General features: G+C 37.5%; 1 protein-coding gene across 1 annotated transcript in view; it reads right to left on the bottom strand.

Moving 5' to 3' along the window:
• Positions 1–12,883, bottom strand: part of HMCN1 (hemicentin 1) — a 184,281-nt gene that overhangs the window by 130,463 nt on the left and 40,935 nt on the right. Inside the window, exons 6-7 of the mRNA XM_031554941.1 lie at positions 3,211–3,382; positions 338–444 (exon numbers count right to left, since the gene is read on the bottom strand). Coding sequence (XP_031410801.1) covers positions 338–444; positions 3,211–3,382 — 279 coding nt within the window. The remainder of the gene's footprint in view (positions 1–337; positions 445–3,210; positions 3,383–12,883) is intronic.

Genomic DNA, 12,883 nt, shown 5'->3' with positions numbered 1-12,883 from the left:
CACTTCATCTTTTTTCCATCCAAAGAAAACAGGATTTGATCTCAGGCACTAACATCTACTACCTATCTATCTATGGGCAGCCTGGTCTGGTGGTTGGCAACTCTGCTGGTAGTGGAACAATACATTATTATTATGGTCCTTTTCAACCCAGACCATTCTATGATTCTATGATCTAAATACATCTTGCTAAGAATTTTATGCTGAATTCAGAATGTCACATAGAGCTCAAAAAAGACATTTAGTATAAAATCTTATGTATGAATATTTCTGATAAATAATGTAGAAGATCATTAAACAACCCCAGACAAGTCATGCGTTATTTCTGCAATAACTATACCTTTATTGTCCATGTTCCAGGTTCTGGATCTTTAACGTTTACTACTTTTGCAGAGTTGTGGATATTCAGCAATTCGTTCAGACCCAATCCTTTACTGATCTGTTTACCTAAATAAATAAATAAACTAATTAACAACAGCTAGAGAGTATTGCTTAAAAAAAAAAGACTAAGTACAATATTTTTCTTCATTTCTGATGTATATTTGATAACTGGCTTACTATTTAGCAGAGTCAATGGCATTTACAACAGTCAAAATCCCTTGCAATTCCTTCCCAGAATCCCAAAAATGATCATTTATTTTCACTCTTTTTGTTCACTTGGGAGTCCTAATACAGCCTTCAACGCTACAGTTGCTGGGTTTCCTACAGCTCTGTAAGTAAAGCAAGTTCTCTTCTCCACAGCAAATAACCAGCTCCCAGTAAAAGGAAGCAGCACAGAATCACACTTCCTCAAAGGGGATCCTTGAAGAAACTCACCTTAACTAACATGGCAGCTACCAGCCCACTCACTTTTCTGCCAAGTAGATCTGTTCCAAGCTGGATTAGATCCATAAAAATATTGACAAGCCAGGTTTTCCAGGCATACAAGCATTAGCATGTGACTAATGGTGACTAAATCCCTCACAGGGAATTTACCCTGTAAGACATTACAGACCTTGATAAAATACTACAAGTTTCCATAAGGCACCATACCACACTTTATATGTACGCTTACACGTACAAATATATGGATGGCTGTATGCAGGAACTGGTTCCCTACAGAAGCATTTTGCTCCATTAATAGTGACATGTGCCTTCATAGCTAAAAACAGCTCTAGCTGTTTCAGAGCACTGAAAAGAAATTTTAAAGTTAGGAACAGAGTGTCTCAGTATCAGTGTTCAAGAGTTTCTCAGATTCACCTGCACTAACTTCAGTTAAAATAAAATAATGGCTGTAGATGCATGGAGCTGCCCTAGAAGAAAGGAAAACATACAAATGGGATTAAAGCTTTGTCTGAGCCTGAGCTGTGATCAAGATTGGTGTTACTATGCTCTCTGAGCAGTTTTTAAACAAATCAGAATGCCTCAGTGGAGGGCAGATCAGATCATATCACGGAAACAATACTGTGCACAGAATATTTCCAAGATAATATAACTTGTGTAATATTCTCAGCCAAAAACCATTCAGAAAATACAAGATAGGCATCAGCCTAACAATAACCAGCAGATCTATTTGAACTACGAGCTACAGATTAGCATACAAATCTCCTTCAACATCATACACAGTGTACAGATAGAGATTAACACACGAGAGGGTTTGATTGTGAATTCTTTCTTGGTTTACAGCATGGTGTCCAACCATTTGGCTTGCTTGTATCATACTGAATGAACAGGAATTGTCTTGGGCTGCATATACATAGGCTGCTCTGAATGTAATGCCTCCTATTTATTTCCGTGGAAACCACAACAGACGCAAAGAGAACAACAGCACTGTTTGATAGAGCAAATTCTCAGCTACAAAGTGCTGTTTTTCAACAGTCACCAACGTTAGCTTGGTTAGTTTTCTTCAGCGATGAACAAGAGTCTGCATGCCACACTAGTAAAAATCTGCACTAGCAGAGGTGACCCAGTGTTGCTGTTGCCATTACTGAGACGTGCCAGCCAGCCCTCAGTGTGCTCACATCCACTGTTTGGTCTCCAGTAATGGTTCAGCAAACACTGACAAATGTTAATGGACGCCATTTTTTTCTGCATGGAGGAACTCAATGACATACTTTTGTTTCATACACACCGCTGTGTCAGACACTATTCTGTCACACTGCCCCTCTGCTTCCACCTTGCATAGTAAGAAAATGCAATGGAATATTGGCAGGAAGGTTCAGCCTCTACAGCTGTACCACCAACATCCATCTCTAACATCATGGGCCAACATAATAAAACAGGAGGCATTACTTTTGGAGCAGATTTCATAGATTAAAAAAGCATCTGTTAAGAGAAGTCTTACAAAAGTCTAGTAAAGAGACATGATCAAATATTCATTTAAGTTGAACATCTGATTGCAACTCTATACGTTCCATTTGAAAATTTGCTAGCAATTCATGTTGACTGAAAATAGAATCTTAACTACACAAAAAAATCTATTAATTTTTTTGCAGACTTGAAACCTATTCTCAAATTCTTTTATCAAAATGGAAAGTAAGGCTGCATACTTTTTCACTGTTCACAGGACTGCATTTATCCAATGTATCAAGATGCATGAAATTATTAGCCATAACTTGAATTAGGCCGGTGTTGCAGCCTCCCCATGTCTTGGTTTCAGCATAGACAGCATTAATAGGACACAATATTTGGTTGTTTTGTTTTGGTTGTTTGGTTGTTGCTGCGTGATAGGTGCATGCCCAGGGCCCGTCTGCTCGGTGAGGAAGAGCTGCTGCTACAATGGCTCAGGGCTGGGGGTGGTTGTAGTATAGGGTGGGCCAGGCCACATGCAGCCCATGTGTTGGACATGCCCAGCTTAATGAATACTGGTTTAACTCTCACCACCATGTGAGTGAAGAACCATCATATGTAGCTCCTAAACGATGGTTCAGTGACTGTACAAATATAAAATATGAAAAGCAGAAGTATCCAGAAATTTGAATGCATGGAAACCAACAAAATGGAAGAAGATGAGAGGAACTGGTAAGAAGAGAGAGGATTTCTGAAATCACGATACTACTTTTCAAAATGCGAGGACACCAGTCATTCACATAAATATGGCCTTCCCTGTTGAAGACAGAAGAGATAACTTGTTCTTTTTTTTCTTTTTTTTTTTTCCTTCTTTTTTTCCTTTTTTTTTTTAATTTTTTAATTTTATTTTTTTACCATAGTAAAAGGATGCACAAGTTACTTTACCTAATGGATCATGAATTTCAATTGCTGGTGAAGGACCACTCAAGGACACTGTAACCTCTTTCAGACTCGGATCAAAGGGGATCTGCCAAGTATTTTCAGCCATAGTCAAATGGTCTGTAGACAAAAGATGTACTTTGGATGCTTGAACTGCTTCTTCAACCCATTTCAACACCTAGAACAGAAAATAACATTACTTTGCTGAAATACTGTCACATAGTATTTGCTGTTGAAATATTTTCTGTTATCTCTACTGTCTGTAGACAGTTAACATGGAATCTCTATAAGACCACTTCTTTCAGCAGTCATTTTATCATCTGACACTACATAGTTACCACATTCCCCTGAGAGGGTAGAGGACTTACCTAATACAAAGACTCACTCCATTAATTTCAATGAACTATTCTAAAGACAGCACAAGCATAGTTTCCACTCATATCAGTAATATGCAGTAGCACACAGAAAGAAGTAATAGCACAGCACAGCACTGAACTTGTAATACACAAGAAACAAAGCTCTTCCACGGTGGCAAAGGCATTCTCCAACTTCTGCTGTTTGAATCAATAATCCATATACATAACATGACAAAACAGATCTGAAATAGATGGTCTGGAAACACAACAAGCACCAAAACTGTATTGTCTTGTCTCTGCTGTTATAAATTCTGAAGTGAATATGCCTATTCAGGCAAATATATTTTAAAAAATATCAGTACTTAAGAAGATATTACTGAAGCCAAGATCAACAGGGTGTTGGAAGGAAACAGACTTGGATATGCCTGTAGAGACACAGTTACACTGTAGAATTAAAGAGTAATTTCAAATGGGAATTAACAGTATACATATACGCATATCTCTGGTCACACACTATTAATTACCCGAAGCAAGAAGGAAAACTTCCTTATCCAGGTGTACTGAGCACTTGTCATCTATGGACTTTGGATTTCTTCTCTAAAGCATCTGCTACAAAGTGACACTTGACAGAGAATTCAGGACAGAACAGAGAATAATGCTTTAGAAAGTTAATTCTTGTAACTAAATCTGAATCTGTGCCTTACAAAATCCTTGACTTTAAACATTATCAGTCAACAAATATCAGATGTAATGAAAAAAAGAGAAAGCACTGAAAAGAGATCTATTCAAACAGTAATAACAATAACTAAATAAAACAGTGATAACCTAGATAGAACAGTAGGCCTCACCGGACTCTGCTACAATAATTCTCCACCAGAGTGCTGTCAGATGACCAAGTACCAGTAACAGCCCAGGCCCTGTGGCAGCCCTGGGATGGCAGCACCTCTGGCACAGCAGACTCGAGAAGGGCAAAATGTGGCCTACCAGAGAAGAAAAGAGCAAGGAAGAGCCTTGCAGCACCAGTAAAGCCAGTAAAAAAAACCAAATACTCAACATCTCTGCAATAATGTTACTCAAGACAGAAACAGCTTTCCTGTAATAGCTAGCTGCTATTACTAACTATGTAGATGAGCCGTTGAATGCTGGAACAGGAACCACAAGGTTTCATGAAGACCCAACTAATTTTACATTCTACTTTTAGAAATTAGACATTTAAGTCCAAAAATGCTTCTCAAAGTAGCTTCAGTCAGTTCTACTAATGTTACACTACCACAGCCATGCCTCTTTTCCTTTGTGTTAGGTATATGGGAAGGTTTCTAGTTAATGCCAGGATCTTATATTCATAGCGATGTTTTTAAACAAATTGTAAGATTTCATGAACCCACCCGAATTTTCAGAAGAAAGGAATATTCTTGTCTGGCTTAAGTTTAAACTTGTTTTGAGTTAAGCAAAATACATCAAGTTGCAAGGTAAAGCATCCTTGCAGATACTTGGACAGTATGTAAATCATACTGGTATTTATACATAAAATTATTTCTTAAACTCAGAAGTGCTAATATTACATTCTTGAAAATTTTGTCAAACGAGACTGTAACATACACATGATGAGTCAAAAAAAAAAAAAAAAAGATTCCTATATAACAATTTAAGTTCCCACAATACACTTTTTGGGGGCTCCTCCTCATGATCATTGCCTCTTCAGAAGTCCTGACTAGCCTTCCCGTGAGCAGGAAGCACAGCAGAGGACATGGTACAGATGGCAGCCCACCCATCCAGTGCTCCTGGACCAGTTCTGTGCTTAACACATTCATTTGTAAAGACTTAGAAAGTCAGACCTAAGTGAGCAGCTTAGCTCACTCTCATACATTAGCTTACGAGAAAAGCTTCTCTATAACTAATTGAGTTTACTATTAAAATCATCACAGTAAAATTAACTGGAATTTGATTTCTTCCTAGTGCAGCTTTCCTAGGTGGGGCTTTCCTACAGGATCACTTTGCAACATGATTCTGCTTGCTGGAATTAAACCCAAATTGCCTTTTGCCAGCAGTTCTCCACTCCTCCCACTCATGCCCCCTTTCCAAAAAACTTACCAATCATTTTGTATGAATTAATTTGTTTTTCCTTTTATAAACATAGCTACCCATATTAGCAAACAGATGAAAAAACCTCAATTATACGTAAGTCAATCTGAAGGCACCACAAAAGCTGAAAAATCATCTATCCACATTATAAAACAATACAAGATACCGAGTCAAGTTTGCTCCAAACCTTTTCTGCAATTAATAAGAAATGATTTAAGTTCGTTGGAATTAGGCTGATAAAATTACTAATGGAGAACATGCGTGATCCCAGTGATCCCGAAGCACTTTGTGGAATCTTGACTTATCTGTCACTGGGGTCATGCTGCAAGCCAGATCATTACAGGATCTGGATTTTTAAAAATTTCAAAGAGGGAGAAGATGTCTTAAAAGTAAACAAAACTCAATAGCACATAGCTTCTGCAAAATAATTTAAGAGAAGTCAGGTCTTTCCAGTTTTGAAAGAAAAAGGCTGTGGGCTCTCCCTCTGACTCTCAGTCCTACATGATATTAATTCTCCGTAGAGCACATGTTGCTTTCATACAGCATATATAACATCAAGCTACCACAGTACCATGTTACAGCTTAAAAAATGGGAGGAAAGTGGGAAGTCCCTCCAGTTGAAAATTCATCATCAGCATGCAACTTTTTATTTCAAAACAAAATCCTAATCTAAACTAATACTTTTATGAACTCCAGATATCCTTTTTGGCAAAGAGGAGTGCTCAACTATGGAAACGGTTCCAAAAGTTTGCTTTATTTCAAAGGTAAATTAAATGAAGCCTTGTAGCCCATCACTGGAGACATGAATAACAATTATTTAATGATACCCAGCAGTTTAGCATACTTTAAGAGAAGAATAAAGAACTAGAAAATGTGTTTTTAATAAAGTGAAGTGATTCCATTCCTTTTCTACTCCCTTTTACTCTCTGACCCCAATAAACAGTTACAGTTAAACATCAAGTCAATTCAGGCAACATTATGCCACAAAATTCCATCAGCAATTCAAGCAGCACTGGGAAAAGAGAAGCCTGCCCAACAGCTCAGCTTTGCATTAGTTCATTGCAGAAGAAAAATGGTATACTTGCAACTGTGTTGCATGATAGTCTGGTTAGTTTAAGGAAAGTTGCTGGTCTTTGAACAGAAGAAACATGTCTGGCATGCTTCCATTCCAGCTTCTTCTGAACCATCTTTCTTCACAGGACAGCCTGTCAGCACCTTCTGTGCATGTTCTGCAAGAGACCAACCACCAACTATTTTGGGGTTTGGAATGGAACCAACTTTTCAGCTTTTGGCTTTCCCATTGAGACAATCCAACACAGTGCCCGCTGCACAAAGCCAGGCTGGTTTTGGCAAGGTGATCATGTCTCTTACCAGAAATGGAAGCTCAGCCTCCCTGGTAAATTCCATAAAACAGTTCATTAATACACAATCAAATTGTATAAAAAGTCCAACCTAGAGATCCCATAGCTGTCTGTCTTACTGAGTAACACAAAAGCACAGGGCCAGGAGACAGCTTCTGCATTACTCTGTCAAAGTTCATTTGATTGAACTACCACTACACAACGCCAGATGTCTGCATAAAAACAAAAATAAGTTTATATGCATTCACAAGGCAACACATTTCAGAAGTTGTAAATCATAGGATTTTATTCTGAATGTGATAGCTTACAGCATTTCCCAGTACATCTGGGAAAGTTTTATCACAAATTCATTTTAACAAAGTAAGAGAGAGACATCTGAGACAAAACATGTTGAACATACCACCATCATTGTGCAATAAAAAAATTGTATTCATATGATAGAAGACCACTAAAATTCATATGACGAGATTTGTTAAGGAAGTCTCAATATAGAGAATCCACTATGTTTTCTGACAAAGAGAAGGGAATCATAGTAGATAACTTCTCCATCTCTATCCTTTCCACTCTTCTCCCTCTAGATTTCCATTTTATCTATGAATACTAGATTTCCATTTGTGTATCTGACAGACTGATAACATTTATCTTCTAGTTCTGATTGTCTATTAGTATTAATGATGATGCAAACTTAATTTTGTTATCTTTCTTAGAAGGTGTCAGGGACCATACATGGGTGGTAGTCATCCATGAATTGAACTCTATCCAGGTTATCACTAATGAGCTTGGTCTTTCTTCTTCTCCAGCAGTTACACAGTCTGATAAGGACATGAATACCTAGCACTACCAGAGTTTTGAAAGTACCTCCTACTTTTGTAGCTCTTACCACTTGTTACACTAAAAAACAAACAAACAAACAAACAAAACCACCTTAAAGTTCATGTTCTTCCACTTTAAACGTCTATGAAACAACAATAAGTAGGCTTCTCAGTAAAATCTGACAAACAATAAACGTTAGGAAAAAGTCTCAGGCACACATTATGCCAACTATGTCTGACATTAGGCAAACTGAAATGTATTTCCTCATATAAAAATAGGTACATATATTTATATACGAAGTATTACTTTCAAATCCTCTAGTTTCTTTCTCTAATTTTAGACTGATTAAGCTAACAAGGGTTCTGTCCTCATGCCTTTGTTTTTAGTTTGTGCAATGGCTTTGTGTAACTGCAAAGCTGTCACTGACTTAATCCCTTTATACTTTTTTACCAAGACATGAACAACAATACCTTTCTGTCTCACAGAACTGTTATGGGAAAACATACAGCAATGTTTATGAAGTCTTCGGATCCTACAGTAAACCTTAGTTACATTCCAGTTTATGAATTCTATGTAGGCTGGCTAATGATCACAAGGCTACTCAAGAGCTCCCTTAGAATGGAATCTGCCCTTAAGTAACTTTTGCCCTGGGATGATACAGTTTATATTGTGCAACTGCCATTTCAGAAAGAAAAGAGAGCACAAAGACCTTTGCTTCTAATCCAAGTATCTATCAGAATAGGAAACTACAGAGAGTAGCAAAAATTCAGAGCAGAACCTAACCTCAGTTTTTAAACAAATGTTTTTGAGACCTTTCAATTCCAAAAACGAAAATGGAAGCCAAGAGAATGACCCAGCTGTCTTCACTCCTGCAGTAACTTGCTTGTGTATTCATTTTCTTCCTCCAAAGTTCAATAAGCAATTCTAGGAGATCCATTTCCCAACTCTCTCATTCCAGTAAGGTTTGTAACACTGCTTTAACAGTGGTTTTAAAGTAGATTTTTTCTTTTGGGACCATTACAGAAAGCCCCCAAAACTGCAACTTTTGTTGCTCTTCCAAAATCTCAATGAATATTAACAGAGGGGAAAGGACAAATAGAAAAATAATTTTTAACACTTCTCCAGAGAATTTGCTCTTGCAACTTGCCCTGCTGTCAAGTCACTTCTTGGAATGCACACTGAAACCTGGAAAATATATGGAACATGGTCTCTATTCCCATTTGTTTATTCTTTGTCTCAAGAATATTTCTCTGACAGTCAAAACTACAGGATTTGAAGTTAACTGTTTCATTGCTTAACTATATGTATCTTCTTATTTCCATCCAAAGTATTCTAATGCTTTTAAATGCATGTCGAAAAACATGACCCAGACACTGCAGACATTCAAAATTCTACTGTGAAAATAACTCATAAGCTGTATGTATAACTACACAATGTATATGTAGGTTGCTCTGAATGTAATGCCTCCTATTTATTTCCGTGGAAACCACAACAGACGCAAAGAGAACAACAGCACTGTTTGATAGAGCAAATTCTCAGCTACAAAGTGCTGTTTTTCAACAGTCACCAACGTTAGCTTGGTTAGTTTTCTTCAGCGATGAACAAGAGTCTGCATGCCACACTAGTAAAAATCTGCACTAGCAGAGGTGACCCAGTGTTGCTGTTGCCATTACTGAGACGTGCCAGCCAGCCCTCAGTGTGCTCACATCCACTGTTTGGTCTCCAGTAATGGTTCAGCAAACACTGACAAATGTTAATGGACGCCATTTTTTTCTGCATGGAGGAACTCAATGACATACTTTTGTTTCATACACACCGCTGTGTCAGACACTATTCTGTCACACTGCCCCTCTGCTTCCACCTTGCATAGTAAGAAAATGCAATGGAATATTGGCAGGAAGGTTCAGCCTCTACTACTATCCCGCAGTGTCTGATGCACAGACTCAGATGTTAATGACCCAAATCGTTTATTACAAGTGCTCACACCACTTATATTCCTTCACAAGTTTTCTTTTTCTAGCTTTCCCACCTGTCCCTACAACTTTCCCACCCACCTTTCCATGCTAGCAGAGCATTCTACAAACACTCCTTTAGCTGTTCATGCGGGCACTTCTCCAATCAGAGCCATCAGACGTTCTTTCTTCTTCTAAAGGTGTCCTTGGTTCTCATGCTGTTTGTCTTGCTGCACAGCTGCTGCTCTGAACAGTTTTTCTTGTATTCCCACATGCTGCTATCCCACTAATATTCACCTATGATTTGTGAATCAGCATGATAACAGAAGAGGCATTACTGTTGGAGCAGCCTTCGTGGATTAAAAAAAAAAATACAAAAAAATTAATAAAAAAAATATATAAAATAATAAAAAATAATAAATAATTTAACTGAGTCTCAAGCACTTCAAAGTTAGGAAATGTGGGAATTAAGTTTGTCTGTTTTCAACTGTCATTAAAACATCCTCTTTGCAATTGCAAGGGCAGTGACAGCCCGAATTTACATGTTCACACTAATTTTTCCATAGAACCCAAATTCCATATAGTACAGAGAAAAAACAGCTGTAACCAGTTTTTCTTCCTTCGCTTGGCACTTACTGGGCAGTCTGTATTTCCAGAGGAGAACCATACTCTCCCAGGTAGCAATGACCTGCCTCTGCCATAAAATCATTCTTTCTTTTCCTACAATAAGGCATTCAGACTGCCTGGGGGGAGGGAGAAGGCTGCAAGCAACATGGCTACACAAGCAATCTTAACTGCACACAGTAGTTTTGAGCTTTTCACCTTTTCACCTCCACATTACTCTTTTCAAGCAATAGAGGGGCTTTCTGCTGTTTTAACAAAGTGAAACTAAACACTGTTTTCACATGTAGCATTATCTAAACATTCCCTGGTTCAGACCCACTAACCTGAACTACATATGTTTAACTCCTCCATCCTCAGTGAGGGCTAACAGTGAAAAGAAATAGGATGCTTTACAGTGGGCTTTTAGAGACTTCTATTCACAGCAAAGAATTCAGTGTGAAGAATAGTGGGTTCCGTGCCAGAACCATGTGAACCTACAGGCAGCAACCTTCTGTGCCTTTCCTGCAAAAATGACTCCTTTTGCATCATTTCTTTTAAAATATCCTCTTACTGGCCTGATCTCAACTCCATCTCTTGTTCCTTCTTACCTCATTTTATTCACATCATCATTTATATTCACTCACTCAAATTCCAATTTTTTTCTCTACATTTATTTTCTAATGTAGTCTCATTCCCCTTGCAGGTCACTGAGTAACATCCTCTTTTAAGTCAGTGTCAGCACTATGTCTGTAGTCACCTTCAGTCACAGTTGGGTCTCCCATGTTCCAAAACTGTGTATGGACGACACACTTCTTCTACTTCCTTTTAATAACTGTTAAGAAATCTGTATTTTTAAGAAGCCGAGGAAAAATATTTTGAGGGATGAGAAGGTGGGGTAACATTTAGAACTTAGAGTGAAAAAGTCAAGCAAATGATGTACTAAAAGAAATAAGGAACTCTTTCAGTTCACCCTCTTGTGAACTCCTGGTTCTAGCCATACTGTTCACTCATATTCATCAGACACAATAATGACTGATTTTTACCTCAAACAAATCAAGATGACCTGAAGGCATGATTGGAATAACCACGGACTAGTTCATCTCCTCTGTTTTTAATCTGTAACAAATTTATACACTGCTGATCATCACCATTCATTTTAATACCAGTTCTGGCATTGCTACAAACCTTGGTGCATCAGAATTATTTCCAGGAATTTCCTTACTTAACTTACTCATAATAGAATTCTGTAAGCATGTTGTAACACGACTTCAGTTCAAAACTAGTGTTGGCTGGAAATAAACTAATAAAACTGGATGCGGGTATAAAAATGTAGAATCTGTTCTTAATGACAGAGTTTAACTCAAATTTAATGAGGATGCTTAACACATTTTAATTTGGAGTGTTTTGTACTCCTCAACCTTAATTTGCAGTCATGGAACATCAGTGTTGACAAAGAAATCTCAGCCTAATGAAACACTTTTCGAGATTAGGATTTGAATGCTTTGATAAAAGAGCATAATAATCTTCCTAAGACAGAGGAAAAATGAGAATGCTGCTGTTCTTTTAGGTGAAAGGACTTCCCCAACACAAGAGGATAAATATATGAAAACCAGGGACCAGTTTGCAGACTTTAAAACTGGAGTACTTAATTAATTTGTAGTTAAACACAGTAGTATTCACAATTTTTTAATAAAAGTAGAATTCAAAATTTGAATATTAAATTTTTCCCTTTTAAGAACTGTGAAGCACTTCTCCTCCTGTACTGACCTTGAATCATGTTACTCACCAAATTTTACCGCATACAATAACATTTACTTGGAATCATACTATTAGAAACTTGTAACTCTGTGCTCAAAAACAAAAAAAACATTACATCTGGAGATGATGGTACATCTGATATTCCATATTAAGGAAAAATCTAGAAGAATTTAGGTAACAAAACCACAGCTTGTATTTCAGACCTTAAGAGCATTCAAATTAATCTAATGCACAGAAATCATGCCACATCTTTCAAAATATGACCTTCCTATCATGGTGTTAGAAGACCTTAATCCAGAAAGTAATAGTGTTCCTAAGTGGAGCTACCCATATATCTTATACTGGACTGAAGCCAACACAACTTTGGCAACTGACCATAATTATTACCAAGTTAACTGTAGCATTTAAAATCATAAGATCCTTTTTCAGAAATGGAAGAAGAAAAAAACAAAAAAAAAAAGGCGCAGTGATTTCTTAGTCTTCTCAATAACGCAAGCACTGGATAAGTATCAAGCACTGTTGTGTTTCCTTGTAGCTAGTTAGTAATATTGCTTCATTCTGCACACCAAGGGCAAGAATGAGAGCCATAGTCTGTAATTATACACCAAAAATAGCTTTGTTTGTTTTTTTTAGGGGGAGTAGAATGATCCAAAATGTCTAACAAAACATGACACTGGTTTGGCAGGGCATTCACAGTTTGTAGTTCTTCCTAATCTACAGTTTAGCATTAGCTGTCTCCAGGCCCAAAACAGTG

The sequence above is a fragment of the Meleagris gallopavo genome, chromosome 10, assembly GCF_000146605.3.
Source record: "Meleagris gallopavo isolate NT-WF06-2002-E0010 breed Aviagen turkey brand Nicholas breeding stock chromosome 10, Turkey_5.1, whole genome shotgun sequence".
NCBI classification, from domain to species: domain Eukaryota; kingdom Metazoa; phylum Chordata; class Aves; order Galliformes; family Phasianidae; genus Meleagris; species Meleagris gallopavo.
The sequence above is the reverse complement of the archived record's forward strand: the minus strand, read 5'-3'. Positions and strand labels throughout refer to the sequence as shown.